Source organism: Rhinatrema bivittatum, chromosome 10 (assembly GCF_901001135.1).
Source record: "Rhinatrema bivittatum chromosome 10, aRhiBiv1.1, whole genome shotgun sequence".
Classification (NCBI taxonomy): Eukaryota; Metazoa; Chordata; class Amphibia; order Gymnophiona; family Rhinatrematidae; genus Rhinatrema; species Rhinatrema bivittatum.
The window spans coordinates 94,116,106-94,134,883 of NC_042624.1; the positions used below are offsets into that span (position 1 = coordinate 94,116,106).

The 18,778-nt window shown below is 43.7% G+C and overlaps 1 protein-coding gene across 1 annotated transcript in view; it reads left to right on the top strand.

Annotated features, from left to right (window-relative positions):
- The first annotated feature begins 1,463 nt into the window (after nucleotides 1–1,463).
- Nucleotides 1,464–18,778, top strand: part of SLC44A5 (solute carrier family 44 member 5) — a 114,933-nt gene continuing 97,618 nt past the window's right edge. Inside the window, 2 exon segments of the mRNA XM_029617875.1 lie at nucleotides 1,464–1,835; nucleotides 11,878–11,926. Of these exon segments, the coding sequence (XP_029473735.1) occupies nucleotides 1,796–1,835; nucleotides 11,878–11,926 (89 nt within the window). The 5' untranslated portion in view covers nucleotides 1,464–1,795.

Genomic DNA, 18,778 nt, shown 5'->3' on the forward strand with positions numbered 1-18,778 from the left:
CCAGTAAGGTAATTTCTTATGTTCAGAAGGTTTTTCTGACTTGGAGCTAATTCATTACTGGGCAAAAAAATAGTGCCCAGTATTTGTTTGGATAATAGTCACATTAAATGTGACTGCTCAGACAAACATGCTATTAAGGGCATTATTATTTTTTTGTGCAGTCAAGTTCCAGATAAAGTAGGCAAAAGCCAGGCTTCTAAGCTTCTTGTGCTCACACACAGAGCACCTGCTGACTGAAAAACTATCCTGTTAGCCACCAATCACACATCTCCTCTCCAAGGCTGTCAGCAAGAAATCTTCAAAATACATTGATAAACACCTTGGTTTACAGCTTCTATTTCATTTTTCAGGGAATTTATCAGTGTTTATTATAACGAACAAAAATGGGAAGAAAAATAAGGTTATTAGTGGGTTTAAAGTGGGCAGGAGCTCCTGCCCCGCAGCTGCAATTTTCTAAGATGGCGCCAGCTGACCCGAGGCCACCAAAAACAGCAGCTGTGGGGAAAAAGTGAGTGGGGATCCCTTTAGGCTCAAGAGTAAGGAGGGGTCCAATGGGGGCTGAGGACAAGTCTGAGCCTTTTTTTTTCTGAATTGCAGCACGAAACAAAACAAAGGAAAAAATGAATATTTTGTTGTAGGATAATTCCTGTTTCATTTCAAATGACAGCATATCCCTAAATAAAAAGGTGAGGGACGGTGAGAGAGGAAGGAGCAGAGGGGAGCAATAAGTGTGTGTGTGTGGGGGGGGGGTCATTTAAGAGGGGGAGAACCTTGCTTGATGGCTTTATAAAAGGCAGGAATGGAAACTCAAAGAGGTAAAGGGAGGGGAGATATAAAGGGAATGAAATGAGTTGAGAGCAGAAGAAGAGAAAGGGGAGACCAGTTTAGAAGCTGGCAGGGAAATGCAATGAGAACAGAAAAGCCAGCTCGGGTGGACTTGAATGTGCACCTGTCATCAGCTGGAGCTGGGAGGGTTTACCCCTGCATTAGGCCTCTCACGGGCCTCATGACCTGTGGGCAGAATAGATTCCCCTAATGTATCCAACACCCACATTATTAAAAAAATAAAATGCCAGCACGGCTATTCTGCATGAACTGCACAGTTTTACATAATAAACAGTAAATGACAGCCGAAACGGCCCATCAGTTCTGTTCCGTTATCCTTCCACACAGCAGCCAGCCACAATGAGACAACCTGCAGACATTTCTCTAACTGTTTAACCCACAGCAAAGAGGGGAAGAGCCCTCAAGAAGTACAGCGAATTACAGCCAAAAAGAAAAATATAAACAAGGAATGGCAAGAAATAGAAAGCCAAACAATCGGCGTGTTGTAGAAAATCCCTTTGCTCTCTTCTGTTAAAGTTGGGCGTTTTAGCAGCTGAAATTGCGGTCTCACCGTCGCGCAGCCGGAGGCGCTCGCTCATTGGCTGAGCCGCCGCCGGGGGGGGGGGGGTCACAATGACGCCTTTCTTCTCTCTCCGGGCTGCTCCTTCATCCAGGGATTAGCGTGGGGGGCCCCCTCAGCCTAGCGAAAGTTAGTTTGTCGCTCGGAGCCCGCTGGCGTTTCTCTGACGGGACGAGACCACGCGCTCTCGGCGTCCTTTCATTTGATTGTCCTCCCCGCCCCCCTGCCTGCACGTTCCCACTCGCGCCCGGGGCGGGCTCGGCAGCGTTATTTTTAAAGCGGGAGTAAGTAAACAGCACCTTGCCCGATGGGCGGAGCGGGGCTTCCGCCCGGAGAGCGGAGCCGCTGAGCGCTGCACCCACGGAGAGCTGGGCTGGCGCGAGCGGAAACATGGCAGCTGCGGGAGACGGCAACTACTACGGGAAGCACGGTAAAGCCCCGAGCCCGGCCGAGTCCGGCTCCAGACGCGCGCGCGCACGACGCTCGCGGGCTTAGACACCACCGCCACCTGCGCTGTGGGGCTCGGTGTGGCCGCTGTTTTAATGCTGTTTATTGCTGCGATTAATCGTGCCAGAGGGTGGGGCGCAAAATAAGTGACCCGGTTGTTTAGGAAACGATGCATTTTTAAAGTGAGGCCTGTCTGTTGCTTTTTTTTTTTATCTTGTAAGGTAGTACTTGACTAGATGGAAATATATAGGTGATTTGAAAGTCAAGTGCAATGAGATCCATGACCGTGACTATATGCCTTAGCTTCTTCTTTAAAGGTACAACGAAGTAAACAGTAAAATACTGATTTTGGTCCTATGTTCAGGCTGCGTTTTTGGCTGGTCTGTTCCCTGTGAAGCCCTTGTCAAGAAACCGCTTATAGACCCCTTAACAGGGCTTTGTAGGGTTGTTAGAGAGCCCCTGGGGGAAGGACAGAGAGAGAACGAGAGTACCTGGCACTGCTGAGCTTGCACATATGGAGGAAAGGGTTTTGGTTCCCCCTCCAATTAAAATATTATTCAAAGGGAACGTGATTAGGTACAGATGAGAGGCGACTTCCTACTTAGCTGTGCAAAAATTCTGTGCAGCCTTAGAATTCATATACTTAAGCAGTTCACTTTTTCACATGAGGCACAGATCCAGTATCGGCTCAGGGAACGTCAACAAATCAGTTTCTGTTAAAGTGGTTTAGGTGGTTACTTTTGGGTGAACACCTTAGATATGATGCTGGGAGTGGACAGTATTTGTTTTACCTTTTTCAGTGCATATGTTGATAAGCTGCTTCTGATACCTGAGATGCGAACAAAGTCTGAATTCAGTTAATTAGTGAAAATGTTGCTTAAAACCTTGACTATAACAAGGTGAGACACGGAAAGGAGACATGAGATAGCTTAATAGGACAATTCCTTAGCCACTTCAACAACTAAATAGTGTGTGTGTGTGTTGGGGGAGGGGGAATGGTTTATTAAATTATTGGATATACCAGCTTCAATTGCTGTCATGCTAGTGTTCAGTATAACACACTCTTTGTTCATTGACGTATTGGAGGGCATTCATAAGTTGTTTTGCCTTTGCTTTCTATTAATAAGTTTAGCTCAATGAGCTTATATCTTGAGTACCATTAATTTTATTTATTGTATTTGTGAATCGCCTCTCTTACGAGTACTCAAGGCAAGTTACTGCATTTACTAATATAGTTTCTTTAAATAAACAAATCAACCACATACAGTGCAATCAGTGGGTGGTAACAATATCCAAGGTATGTAAGCACAGCTACACATTCCACCCAAGGATAAACCAATTTAATTACATAACAGCTTGGTTCATATACAACATACACGCATTTATTTTGTGACTTGCACTAATGAGATCAAAGATATTATTCCTTATCACAGTACAGAAAAGAGAATAATGCACCAGTAATTTGGAGGATAGGAAGCAACTAAAAATAAAAAGTATGCATTTTTTTTAAAGTTTATTTTCTAATTTCTTTTAGTTAAAAGGATATATTGCCATGCAGCAATACTGTGTGCTTTAAAGATAACATGTATTTTGGTAATTTTGCTCCCAGCTCCCTTTGGGAAGCAAAATTGCAAAAATACAGTTTTCTCTCTGTTGTGGTTTTTGTGTGGCTAACAACTTTGGGTTCAATTCATCCAATGTGAACATGGAAAGGATGCTGAGGTGAATAGCTTTGACAGTCTGGTAAATAAAAATCATCAGTATTCAAAGGTGGAGGAGAGCTGACATGGGAGGCTGAATATGGGCAATAATGGGTATTTAATAAGGCATTTCTGAATGGTGGCATGCATTAGCTGCCTCATTTTCTTGTGTATGAATCGCATGCCTTTTTGGAGATACAAAGTCACCATGATTAGAAAGTCTCCTGTAGAAAAAGGCGGGGAAACTCACTGAATATGTTCAGGTTGTGATGTCAGTGTAGTCTAAGAGCAAAAAGCCAAAAATGCCTGCCCACACTTCTGTCTCCACACAACCTCATTTGCATATTCCTTGAAACACTTATTCACTCTAGTTCCATAGGAATCAATGGGGAAAACCCCATTATGCAAACAAATGTAAACATTCCACTTACATTCAGAAAATAAACTGCTAACTTCTTAGTAAGCTGCAGTACATGAGGAATTAATGCAAAACACCTTCTTAAAAAAATTCTTATTTATCTCTGCACCATCTGTATTTTTCCCATCATCCCCTCAGCTCTTTTCCCATGAAGGCATAGTATTCACAGGACACTAACAACCAGGGATGTGCATGGCAGAAAATTTTGTTTGCATTTTCAGTTCAAACGAAAATTTCCCATATTCATTCTATTTGTTTTTGTAAGCTTATGCAAGTAAATTCCATTTTATGTGCATAAAATGAAGTTTTATGTATGTGAATTGTACTTACATGCACTAGCGCGTCCCTAACGCCTCCTTTTGGACCAGAGCGGCGGCTGTCAGTGGGTTTGACAGCCGACGCTCAGTTTTGCTGGCGTCGGTTCTTGAGCCCGCTGACAGCCACGGGCTTGGAAACCGGACGCTGGCAAAATTGAGCGTCCGGTTTTCGACCCGACAGCCGCGGGCCGACTTCAAATTGTTGGGTTGTTTTTTTTTTTACTTTTGGAAACTTTCGGGACCTCCGACTTAATATCGCCACTTTCCCAGTGCCCTCCGACTTAATTTCGCCACTTTCCCAGTGCCCGAAGAAATTAAGGTAGGCGCTAATTTCTGAAAGCAAAATGTGCGGCTTGGCTACACATCTTGTTTTCTGAATCGCGCGGTTGCTATTTATTTATTTATTTTTAATTTTTATATACCGAGGTTCTTGTATGAAATACAAATCACTCCGGTTTACATAAAACAGTGAAAATGCTATTAGGTTTGGGGGGTTGGACGCGCCAGCGGGCCGATACAGTACAGTGCACTCCAACGGAGCGCACTGTACTGTATCGGCCCGCTGGTGAGGGAGGGAAGGTGTTCATGATCTATCTTTTTTTTTTCTGGAAACATTTGGTATTATGATTTGTGTCCTGTTTTCTTATGGGTGGGTGTTATATTTTTTTATGTATTTCAGGGATGTGATTAGCAGTAACTAAAGTTTTTGTTTTAAAACATTGTGTTTGGTTTTTAAATGTCTGTGATATTGGTGCTGGCTAGCTTAAAACAGGGTCTGGTTCCATGTTGTCCAAGCCGTGTATAGCACTGTATGGGTTGTCCCTTCCACTTTAAGAAGCCCATTTAAAATGTCCCAGGGAACATCTGTGGGACAGCCTTCCCCAGACTTTTCAGGAAGAGCAAGATTGTTTAACCTTCCAGAAGCCAGGGAAAATCTTCTTATTGCAAGCAGCTTTTAGAATAATTGATCATATTTTGGCTTCTCTGCTTTTGACTGGTATTGTTTTGATTTTGTTATGAGTATAATATTTTTATGGTTTTTATGTTATGATTACTTATATTTGTACTGTTACCTGCTTAGTGTGGTGTGTTTTGGTTTTTTTTTTTATTTAAGCGGGTTATAAATATAATAAATAACTGTCTTCCAGCAAGCCAGATCTACAAGTAGAATGATCTCAATATGCTGTGATGTGTGGCCCATTGTACCAGTACCGTGCACTGGGTTCTGATGTACAAGCACAATGTGTAACTTTTCTGCGCCCTGTAGTTCTTATCCTCGGCATTTAAGAAGCTAAAATGGTTTATCAGCTCCAGCCCTCTGCAAATTCCTTCTTCCGTTGCCACTCATTTTCATCCTTATGCTTCAGAGGGCTATCTAGTAAATATCTTGTTAGAATTTCCACTAACATTCTGAACATTTTTTTTTTCTTCCTTTCACTCAGCAGAAATTATTCCTCCTCCTTTGGGTTAACAGCTCATTTGGGCTGGGATTTGGCACCACAAGCCTTCATTTGCAGCTGCCTGGGGATTTTCTCCCTGCTTTATCTCGTCTTCCAGTTCACTTAACGCAGTTATTGCAGCAACAGCCCTCAAGTGGGGTCCGTGACCCCTACAATCATGGGACCCTGAATGTGGCCACTAGATGTCACTGGTTGCACCACCCACCACTGAGATGCTGTCTTCCCCAGGGGCTGTGAACGCTGCTTCTGCAGCATCCCTGGCAGGCCCGGGTAGTAGCAGACCAGACCCAGGAATCGGTCACAGGTTTTCTGCACAGCACTTCCGCTGATCCAGAGGGCTGGCTCCAGTTTATTGCAACTTTGAATCTCCAGTACAGAAGTTCCGTGGCGATATCAGATTTCATTTTATTTAAGATAAAAAAAAAAAAAAGCCCTTGTTACACTGTAGCAACAATTTAAGATTTTTTTTTCTCCTTCTTTGTTTTTTAATGCCTGTTCTTGCTCACGTCAGCAAAATGGAAGGTTAACCGATCAGTACGAGAGCCTCGGCTGCATTTGTATCAGAATAAAGTCACGTGTTAGATATAAAATAAAGAATCTTCTCTATTAATATTATGTCAGTTTGATCTGTCTCTGGTGGACATCGATGAGAAGGAGATTTGATCCTGCATTTGTGAATCTTGGGTGAGCTCCCTTTTCAGAATTATAATGTGACCTGAGTAATTGTGCTTTTTCCATCACTGTTCAAGCAGTGATTTGCCAAGACTTAGATTCAAATGTTGTTTTTAATGGTCAAATTTCCCAGGGGCTCGTTTATTCACCCTGATGCAAATATTCACCCCGGCTTTAATCAAGGCAAAACATCCCCTTATTTTGAATAGGGAAAACACTGGTATAAAAGTAGCCTGGAACTGTAATAAATGAGCCCCATGTTTTCCTCTGTCGCAGGTGGATGCTAGAGTGCGTGCTAAGGAAAGAGCAGAGCTGCAAACACATCAGTTTTAATATTTGTCACCCACATCTGGAAGCATGCAGGCCAGGGAGAACACTGGGAGTGTGAATTAATATAATATGGGTAGCCAGGACTGACGCTTCTGCCCACGCCCGTCCCTTTACAACCAATAAATACACACAACACAAGTTGGGATCAACAGGCCACAGCTTTTATTAACAAAACATCCCGGAGCCAGAGCCAGCTCACTGCAACAATCAATTACCCCTCCCTGCCCATCAGCCACGGACCAGCAAGACCGGCAATCAGAAGCTATCCCAGCCTGTATGCAGTCACATCACGAATATGCCCCCCACAACTCCCGCCGCCGCCGAGCAAGGGATCGACCCCCGCCCAAGCAAGGAGTCGCACCAACAACAACTGCACCCAGTTGTTCAGTTAGGAACCACTGACCTGACACCTGTCAAGTCAGACACTTTTAACAATTGCATACTCCCCCAATCGGCTCGGGCTACTCGCTCACCCCCCCCCCAGCTACAACAAAGCCAAACCCCCAAACCATAACAGAAACCAAAACTTAGGGGCGGGCAGCTATCGACGTCCAGGCGCACGGCAGGTAAGCAGCAAAGGCCTGCCGGATCACAGAATCCGCCCACACCCCCCCCCCCCCCCCGCCTACTCCTACAGCACGAGCCCGAATACAGGCGGCCCCCGACTTGCCAGGGAAAAGACGGGCACCATATTACGTTGGCCAGCCCGGGTACACGACCCACCTGACCTTGCATTTCTTAGTGCTTTAGGCTAAGGGAGCCTGTGGCACTGAACGTCTTAGAGTAAGCAGAGGACAGAATCAGACTGGACTCTGGCAGAAATCTTGCATAAACTTCTTTATAGTGACAAACAATCAAAAGCAGCTGTACTGTTCTTAGCAGCTCAACACAAATGTAGTATTACAACTTACAGTTCAGCACTACTCTCTTTCTCTGGGCTGCCTGTTCCCACTAGTTATACACCTTCCCAGAGACCTCTGCCTGGGATTCCCTGCTGTTTTAGGCTTAAGATGGACCAGGCCAGATCTCTGCATCCGGTTCTTTAAGGTGTTTTGTTTTGGGTTTTTTTTCCTTTATATTCCTTCACAGAGCATCTTTGGTTTTTTAGCTAATAAGCCTGCCTAAAATCCACATTCCTTTTTTTAAAGAAAACCAAAAACTTTCACAAGCACTATGGCTGTTAATTCTGTTTATATGGGGTTGTTATGACACCAGTGAGTAGATCAGAGACAGCCAGTAAGAAGACTTACGTTTATTTTTTAGAGCGCATTGGTTTATGGCATTGTTGTTTCTTAGTGTTTTCTTTTGCAAGTGATAAAGTCTTCTGCATCCTTTCAGGCTTTCTATACAGCATGTTAAGTCAACAAAAAAAATCAGAGTAATTTAAAATTCAAATTCATCTTTATCTGACATCAGATTTCATATGCAAAAAAAACTCAGAAAATACTTTATCCCCACAGGATGGGGATAAACTCTAGATGCACGTTTTTACATGCAGACTTTACCCCCCATGGTTTCAAAATGAGCTAATGCACATAAGTTTACTTTTGAGACTTCCTGCCCCTGGTGCTGTGGAGGGTACCGACTCGCCCGCACAGAGGTACGCCTGCTCTGCCGTGTGCAGATGAACGTGTGCAGACTTTTTTTTTAAATCCCCAAAGTCTGCATGCACATCCCAAGTCCGCCCCCTCAAAACGCCTCTCCCCAGTTTGCAGAAAAGTCTGCGGGGGAAACCAGGTCACACAAATACATTTCTGCACGGTGAGCCCCGAGCTGTTTTATAACAGCCATATGTACGCCTCTTCTTGTTGTACATGTATAAGTGGCTTTGTTGTACATATATACCGCCTCTTCTTGTACATGTATATGTGGCTTTGTTGTACATGTGGCTTTGTTGTACATATATACCGCCTCTTCTTGTACATGTATATGTGGCTTTGTTGTACATGTGGCTTTGTTGTACATATATACCGCCTCTTCTTGTTGTACATGTATAAGTGGCTTTGAAAATCAGGCCCTGAGAGGGAAGCATTTTAAAGCTGTTTCCAGAGGCCATGGGTAACTATAAATTTATGGGGGCTGTTACAAAATTAAGTGGAGTGTGCACCGTGTTAAAATTTGCCCTAAGTTTACTGGAAAAATTCTCATGAGGCCAATATCCAAAATGGTTTGTCTGGCTAAGTTTGGAACTTAGCTGGAAAAATCTTTAGGATTTAAATATGTCCTCCTGCTGTCCAAATACGTTTTAGCTGGGTAAGTCATCACTTGGCTCAGACTTATCTGGGGAAAAAACCCAAGTGATCCTGGAGCATGGCTTAAATTTAGTTGAGTGTCGCTGAATATCAGCGTTGTTCAGCTAAATTTAGCAAGCTAAGTCTGTCCATGGGCAAATGGTCCTAAGGTTATCTGGGTATGTATCCATGGAGAACTTTAGCCTTCACTGGCTATATTACAACATAGCTGGATAAGTAAAAGAAAAGTTAAAAAAAAAAAATCCCTTGTGGGACTGGAGGCTTGAGCCCTGCCTCGCTAAGAAACAGCTCAAGTTATTCTTTTGGAGGATAATTTTTGTATTTGCAGACTTCAAACCAGATTTTCAGAGTGGACATGCACATTAGTCTACTTTGATAATTCCTAGCTTTTCCATGCAAGTTTCCCATGCAACTTTCTGCATATTTGTGGTGGGGCTACCAGATGGGCCCGGTGTCACAGAAGGCTACTCAGAAAGGATTGTAAGTGCGTTTTCCTACCATAGGAGAGCTGATGCGTTCTGCCACTGCTCAGCAGCTAGGATGGAGAGCGCAGTTATGGTGAATCCGTTTTGCTAAAATTACATGATGCATTTGTATGGGGTCAGAGTGAGTAGAGTGGTTAATGGGGAATATCTCCTTTTTTAAGAAGGATGGGGAGAAGAGTCCTGCAGAGGGGAGTGTTCCTCTGGTATAAAAAGCTAGGTTGAAGATTTGATGGGAGGCGTTAGAGAGGATCCATCCTGGGAGTGAGTTCGCCGAGGGTATTCTCTTGTAAGAGCTCCCTGCAGGGGCTTTCGGGAGGTGGAGATCCCATGGGGAGAATTAGAGTACGAGAGCCTCAGAAGGGTGAGAGCCGGTGACACTGGTGAAAGTCCCTTCTTGCCATTACTTGGATGAGTGTCGAAAAGAAGCAGCTGAAGGGCTGGAAAGTTTTTTATCTTTTGAGAATGGAGAAAATTACTTTGTGTCCAGTGAGTGAGTGCTGAAGCATTTAGTGTAGTATATTTCATGCTAAATCTGTGAGAGCTGTGGTCTGTTGAATAAAGGGAGAAAAGTGGTGGAAGTGAGGGGAATTTTGATCTATTGGAGTGGAGAGTGGGGAAGCCTTTTTAAGAAGTCTCCCTAAGCCAGCGGAAAATGTACATTATTGCTGAAGAGCTATTACAGTTAACTGCACCCCTCTCCCCAAGGATGATTATCAAAGTGCAATTTGCATGCTTAAAGCAGGTTTTTATATGCATAAAGTGTTTTTAAAAAAAAATCAAGCCCTGAAAGCATGAATAGGAAGAAAAAACACTGTATAATGTTGCAATGTATTAAATTGCTGAAGTTTAATACAGTATATATCATTCTTTATAGCAGCAGTGCCTTCATTTTAGATACAATAGCAAGGATTTAAAATGTCTTTCCTCAACCCCAAAATAAGGTTTGACTGCACAACCTTTCTAATGGGCTGATACAGTACAGTGCGCTTCGGCGGAGCGCACTGTTAACCCACATTTGGACGCATGTTTCCGACGTGCTAGTTTTACCCCTTATTCAAAAACGCGTGTCCAACCCCCCGAAACTAATAGAGCCCGCAACATGCAAATGCATGTTGACGGCCCTATTAGTTATTCCTGCGCGATTCACTAAGTAAAATATGCAGCCAAGCCGCACATTTTACTTTCAGAAATTAGCGCCTACCTAAAGGTAGGCGCTAATTTCTGCCGGCACCAGGAAAGTGCACAGAAAACCAGTAAAAACTGCTTTTCTGTGCACCCTCCGACTTAATATCATGGCGATATTATGTCTGAGGCCCCAAAGTAAAAAAAAATTAAATAATTAAAAATCAGCCTGCGGGTCAGAAGATGGACGCTCAATTTTGCCGGCGTCCAGTTTCCGAGCCTGTGGCTATCAGCGGACTCGAGAACCGATCCAGGCAAAATTGAGCGTCAGCTGTCAAACTCGCTGACAGCCGCCGCTCCTGTCAAAAAAAAAAAAAAAAAAAAGAGGCGCTAGGGACGCGCTAGTGTCCCTAGCGCCTCTTTTTACCACGGGCCCTCATTTAAATACTGAATTGCACACACAAGAGAGTGGCCTGAGCGTGCACCGGGAGAGCGGACGCTTGCCCGCTTTCCCGCGACTTTTACTGAATTGGCCTGTAAGTCTGTCTGTGGTAAAACTATATCTGACTGCAGGAAGGAGTGTATTGCTACCTTTATAACATTAGAGGACCCATATTCACATATGGCCACCACCGTGCTTCACAGATTTTATCTCGTTGTCACATCTTCTCAACCTTGGAATGTGAGTTGCTGTTGGCTAAAGAGCAAAGATGAGAAAAGAGGCCAAGGGATACCAGAGAGGTGCTGAGCAGGAAAAAGGAGAAACATTGAAGCCTTGATGTACCCTCCAAACCAGGCCCCTTTGCACCCCCCCCCCCCCCAGACCGGAGCTGTGCACTACTCTCTTAGAGCAGTGGCTCCCTCCCACCCTGCTTTCCCAGCCGGTCTGATTTCCAGGAAGTCTTTAAAGAATATGTAAGAGCATTGGAGACGATGTGCGCACCTCTATCTCCTGCATATTTATTAGGGATATCCTGAAAATCAGGAGGACAGGTCTGAGAACCATTGCCTTAGAAAAACTACCCACAAGAAGGAAAACCCTTTACAGTGTAGAATGAAAAACGTTTCAGAACATACGGAAACCAGAATTTTTTTTTTTTGTTTGGTTAATAGTTTGGAGAACAAATAACAGAAAGTTAACTGAGAGTCCCTTCCACCTTTCCCCATCCTTCCCCAGAGACTCGGCAGAAGGCAGAAACAACGTTTTAAGATGGTTTCCTTTCTTTATGAATACATATTTATAAATGTTTTGTTTTTTTTTAAATGCAGGTGAACCAAGGAGGTTTGATCCAAAGTTCAGAGGACCCATTTACAACAGGTAAATATTTTGGCAAAAAGCCCATTAAGATATCTTAAAAGTCCTTAATCTGTTTTTGTATCATGTGTGAGTGAGAAGGATTTGCCTAAAATGAAGCTTTCATAGAAAGCACAGATTGCAATCCATGTGTTGTCATAGTTCATTAAAACTCTTCCTCTCTTGTACGTAAAAGCTCCCCTCAGAAGTGCATCTCTCAGGTATAATTTGTGCCCAGATACAGGTAAAGCAGCTCCGTCAGCAGCATCACTGTGGGGTGACAAAGGGGTGACAAGTGCCCCTTATGCCGGAGCAGCCGCCGAGAGGAATGGCAAAGCTGGTGGGGGTCCGGCCAGCAGGAGGAGCAGTGGGACAGTGGGAGCCCCCCTCCCCCAGCTTCCGCTGCTCTGCCTTGTGAGGTCAGCAACAGGAAGTGCCGGCCGGTGAGGTTTGAGCGTGAGAGAGGAGGCAGAGAGGTGGGGAGCAAAGGGACTGGTTCCCACTGCTTGGTGTTTGGTTTTTTTTTTCCAGCGGCCTCCCAGGTTTTGCGATTTAGCCAGAGATCGAGTCCCAGCTGGCAGAAAGATGGCGACCTGGGCAGGAGGAGGGAGTAGGAAATCCCAGGATTTCCATAGATCACGGCACAGACCTATGTCTGTTCTGTAAAGAAGTTGTAATATTTAATATATCCAGTTTTCCTGGCCATGATGCTGCATGTCTGAGTGCGGAGAGGCAGGGGACATGTGCTGAGGTGGGGGATGGGAAGTGCGGTAAAAAAGGTTTATCACAGGGCACCAGGAAAGACTAATGCCAACGTGGAAGGAAGAGGGAGCAGATGCTGGGGGAGGTGGGAGGATGATGGGGGAATTGGGAATAAAGGAAGAGGTGGCAGAAGCTGGAGGGGGGAGAGAGGGGACTATAGTAAGATGCTGGAGAAGGGGGAGAGAAAGGGGAATGAGGACAAGGGGTGGATGCTAGAGAAGGAGGCAGGAGGGCGAATGTTGGTGATTATGGCAATGTGGAGAGCAGGAACTTGGAGGTGGATGGGGACTTGGGGACTGGAGAGCAAAAGAGCCCAGGTTTGATTGGGGGAGAGTGGTGACTTGGGGCTTAGGTGGTAGTACAAATGCAAATTGGGACTTGAGGATTAGATGAATGGGGGACTAAGGGTGAACAGGGGCTTGGACAGTGAGACTAGGTTAGAGGTTCCCCAGCCCGTCAGGTTTTCAAGTATATCCACAATGAATATGCATGAGATAAAATTTTGCATTCACTTGCCTCCATGGCATGCTAATTTTATTTCTTGCATATTCATTGCAGATATCCTAAAAACTCAACTTGCTGGGGGGTCCTTCAGGACAGATTTTGGAACCACTGGACTAGGTGATTGGGTGGAGGGTGTGAGTAGGGGTGGGTTAGGCTGTGGAACAGGGTGCAGAAAGATGAGGGGGGTGGAGAGATAGTATGAGGGACTTGGAAGGGTTGGGGAGGGCTTGGGAGGCAGTGGAAAGGGATAGGAGGATGTGAAGGAGGTGAGAGGTGAAAATAGAAGGTTGTGTTGTAAAGTGAAACTTCCTAACTCTATTGAGCAGCAGTTGCTGGGAGAGTTTAAGTGGATGCGGAGTTTGTTTCAGAACCAGAGGTGCAGGGTTTATCCTGAGATCCTGTATAGGCTCCAGGCTTCACTCCCATATAGAATGGTGCTGTCAGATAATTTTAATGGTTGTTTTACTGGGTGGTTGAAACTGGCTGGGGGTTTCTTTATTGCATAGAAGACCCTTGCGATGACTTCTTGTAGAGTCTTGTAGGAAAAATCTGGGGTTTTTTTTTAAAGAGCTGTGCCTAACAAGGAATAACCACTTCATCAGTTTACAAACGGGTACATCACAAACATTCTCAGGGTCATACATTACAATATCAGTCAAATAGGCCTGCTCTCCTCCATCCCCTACACCCTCTCAGTAACAACAAAGGTGGTTTTCTATTAACATTTAAAGAATTAACTACCAGACTGCAGAGTCTGGGAGAAAGCGGTTCCAGACTCTCTGACATTTTTCCCTTGTCTTGCTGTTACTCTTGGCTACAGTTAGTTTTTCCATAAGGAGAAGTGTATGGCCTTTTCATACACCACATTTCCAAGGGAGGTGAATCTTTGCTTACCCACCGTACCAAGATGCATTTTTTTTTTTTTATTGTACAACATGCCTTCTGAACAGAAAACATAAAGGTCGTTTATCTGGTAGATCATAATCATCAAAGATATTTAATAGCCCCACTCAAACATCTGCTGGAGCTGTGAAGGTCACCCAGGTGGATATGTGAGTAAAAACATTTTTTCAAAATCGTTGTATGGCCGCCCAGTCCCGGAAACGATGTTAAAATTTTTATTTGCAGTCAAGGGCTCATGAAAAAGACAAAAAAAAACGTGGTCCTCTGTGTTGCAGTAAATGTGCCCCTTGTGTAGAGTAGGGTTGTTTAAGGATATTTAGTCTAAGATTTAATTGTTTGGGATGAAAACAAAATTAAAAAATGTATATGGGGAGTAGTGCAGCGGAGCATGATGAATAGCTAAAGGACACCTTTAAAAAAAAAACAAAACAAAAACTGTGGGCGATTCCTTTACTTTTGGTAAACAGGCATTGCAGATTTCTCTAACTTCATGTAGGCCACGCACGTTTGCTAGAGACGCAAGTTTAGACGTCTGGGTGTGCGATTCAATATACTTTTCAGCACCAGAAATGCCCATTTCTCCCTAGCATCCCCTCTTTGTACGTTGCTTTGATTTCATTCTCGTTTGAATATTGCATCAGGCGCATAGGGGATTTGGAGGTGCGCGTGTTAAGAACAGGCTCTTATGAGTGCCCATTTTTTGTGCATCTTATTGCATTGGCAGACTGTAAGCCTGCCTTGAGCTCAGATTTGGAAAGGCAAGTAATTTAAATCTAAAATTCATAAATATGAAACCAATTTTTGCACCTGGACAAAAACAGAGAGAAATTTTTTGATTCATCTTCCCTAAAGTATCTTAGATACCATAGAAAGAGGTCCTTAAAGCTGGAATTATGAGAGGACAAAGGGGGAGAGGGGCCTTGCTCTCAAATTTCCTTGCAAACATCCTCTGAGTGCCCCAATGCCATCGGCAGGTTTGACGAAGCGTCCTTCGTGCCTTATTCAAAGGGACATTTTAATAAACTGAGCAACTTTCAACTTTTTTCTTTCTAAGAGTGGCTATTTCTGTCCCCGTTCTCTCTCTCTTTAATCAAGAACAGGGTCTGGGCATGTTAATACTGTGTACAGTAAGCCAATGTTTCTCAGGAGGCCCATAATGAATATGCATGAGCTACATTTGCATATTGTGGCGCTGCTTGAAAACCCAGCTGGCTAGGTGTGCCTCCAGGAGAGGCCTGGGAAACACTGCTGTAAGCTACACAAAGACAAATGCAGCACCTGCTTGGCATCATCACTGTGGTCGTCATTTCCAGACTTTCCACTCTGAGATCAGAGTACTTGTGCACTTTTCTCATCTGGTTTGAGTGCAGGGAGATTTTCTACCGAAAACAATCCACATTGACTGGAAGGTATTATCTAGGCACGTTATTTTCTGATCCACCCCTGGGCATGCGGCCTCTTCTTTTCTTAATTGTATTTCATTTTAGTCCAGGAAATTCTTCCTAGGTTCCTGCCTGGTTTCCTTTCTGATTTTAACTATAGAAAGTTCTTGGAGACAGGTGATCACAGCTCGGAGAAGTAAGCCTTGCCTTGCCAGTCTCTCAGAAGTTTTTGAAGATGTAAACAAACTCAGATAAGGGTAAGCAGAGAGTTGGTCATAGTTTGCAATGGAGAGAGGTGAATATTTGAGTACACAGGGATTGGTACTGGGACCTATGCTGTTTATCAGCGACATAAATGATCTGGAAAAGGAAGCAACAAATGATCACATTTCCAGATGACACAAAATTTATTCAAATACCGACTGTAAGGGACAGCAGGAAAACCTTGCCAAGTTGGGGTGCTGGACATCTAAGTGGCAGATGAAATTTAATGTGGACACGTGCAAAGAGATGCAGATAGGGGAAAAGTAATCACAACTACAGAAACACAAAGCCGGGTTCCGTATTAGGATCCCCCCCCGAGGAAAAGGACCTTGGCGTCATTGTGGACAACATATGAAGTCTTCAGTTCAGTGTGTGACAGCAGTCAAAAAAGCAAATGGAATGTTAGTATGATCTTCTCAGTTTCTGAATCATTCCTATCTCTTTATCACCCAATTTTGTAAAAGATAACAGAATTAGAAAAGTGTGACCAACGTGATAAAGAGGATGGAACGGTTCCCTTATGAAGAAAGGCTAAATAGATTAAGTTTCTTCAGCTTGGAGGGGATAGGTAGAACAGGTATATAGGAATGGTTCTTTACCCTTTCAAATAGTACTAAGACTAGGGGACATTTCAAAAAACTAACAAATTGGAGATAGTATTTTGTTCACCCAATGCACTGTCAAGCTGTAGAATTTATTGCCAAAGGACGTGGTCAAAGCATCTAGGAAAGCTGGACTTAACATGTTTGATCAAGTTCCCAGATGAAAAGTCTCTAAACAGTTATTAGCCAGGTAGACTTGGAAAGTCACTGCTTATACCTGAGCAACAAGAGCTGGATCTACTTTTTAGGAACTGCTGGTTACTTTTCTAGTGACCACTGTCAGAGACAGGATGCTGGGTTCAATGGACTTGTGGTCGGATCCAACAGGGCATAAGAATCTGCAATCACTTGCCATGGAGAATAACTAACTTCTGCAATAATGCAAGCCCTCCATTTTCTTTCACTAGGGACATGAAGATGTTCAGAGAGATAGTGAAGTTCCAGTGCAAACTTAAATGTTTGCATCCCAAGTTTGAAAAGGGGGCTTGAATGTATACTACAGATCTCAATGGTTTTAAACAATTGGGGTTTGCATGACTTAAAGCCCTGCTCCCAGCCACAGAGTACTTCATCTCCATTGCTTCCTTATTCCTTCCTTTCCTGTCATTTACAGGATAGATATGTAGCCCCCACCCCAGCTCTTCCTCAGTGGCAGGGGCTCACAGGGATATCGTGGACCCTGTCCGTTCCCATGCTTCTAGGTTCTTCCCACACAGGGGAGAAAGGCATAGTCTCGAGGCCCTTCGGGTTTGTTTTCTACAATAGTTCAGCACAGAAACTCACCAGAACATAGTGGCTGCTATTCAGAAAATAAAATCCTTTTACTGAAAGTTAATTGGAGGAATAAAATCACAGATCGGTACGCTGTTCTTTAGTTAACGTCCAGAGGGAAAACCACTGTCAGAGTAACTATTAATCCTGCACTCCCTGGTTTTGGTTTCATTCCCCAGTGCTACCTGCAAAGTTGGATGTAGCCTCTTCCTGCAGTAGGAACTGGGGCTCTTCCTGATACACCTCAGAAATCCCTGAACTGATGCTCTCCTTTAGGCAGCATGTCTGGGGGAACTTCTTTCTCTAAAACAGTCTTCCCACCGACGCTCCAAGGAAATCCCTCTCTGACAGAACACAAATATGAGCTTAACTCCCATCTTCTTTTGGACCTCTTCCTTAGATATGGTCTTCAGGATATCTCAGGACTCCAGTCTTGGACCCCAAGAGAGCACATCTTCAAAATCCTGAAGGCCAGGTCACCCCGACCTTGGGTCCCAATCACCTTCCTAGGTTGGGAGATAGCCCAGACAGTTTCCTCCCTTGAAGGGGCCACTGCCCAAGACCCTCTCCCTTAGAAAGAGACCTGAAGACTCCAGATCCAAATGGACCTATGAGTTTTTTTGTTAAATCACTCAAAGTAGAAAGAGCCCCCTCTCACTCGGGAGTGTCAAACACCCCACTACACTGCTATGCTGTCTTTCCTCATCTTCCTTTGTCTTTGGAGATTCGGAAGTTGCTAGTAAGGGCCCGCTTTGGTGTCTCCTTATATGCACATCTGAACAAAGGGGTGATGGTGGGGAAAAAATCCACGAATCCTGCCCCTACCACTAACATCATTACAGATGGCTGGCATATAGGCAGAAATGTTTGCCTATATTTTAGAAGGGGGTATACTGGATAAAAGGGGAATTTATTATTCTTGTTGGCAATACAGCCAAGTAGCTGATAAATGGACTCATTCAGTTACATCAGCTGAACAGAAGCCAAGGTTTTGAAGTAGCTGATGGAGCACACTGCAGTCATTTGCAGTTTTTTACAAAACTAGTGTTCTGTACATTTTGGATTTTTAGAACAAGAAAGGCAGTAGAAGCCATTTGACTATAGCAGCACCAGGCATGGAAATAAGTGACTGACAGGGAGAGTAGTGGGCGAAGTGGCTGACATTTGTGGCTAATGAAAAGAAATGAGCAGTGAGACTGGAACTTATTTTATTTAGTTTAAATATTTATATTCTGCCTACAATAAATATGTCTTGCTAGTAATGTGCTGTGATGAACCAACATGAAGAGAAAAATGATAGAACAGCAGCATTTTAATGACAGTTAACGACAACCAGGAATGGCTGAAAGCCTTGAACTAAAAGCCGTATTTAAAAACAGGTAATGTCTTATCCAAAAGTCATTATTGCTATCGCAAACAAACTGTCAAATAAATGGGGAAAAATGGTCTTATTTTGGTCCGTTTGCATTAGCAAGCAGCTCTTGATAATTACTGCCTGTCACTGTGTCTAATCACAATGCAAACTCATTACTATGAAGTTCATAAAATTTACATAAAGCTAAAGTTTTGGTATGAACTGGAGATAGATCATAATTATTCTGCATAGTTGTTATGCATAAACATGTTTAAAATAGTATTTTCAAACGTTCAATTTATTTAGGGAATTTTTAATCTCAGAAGCTCTGGAA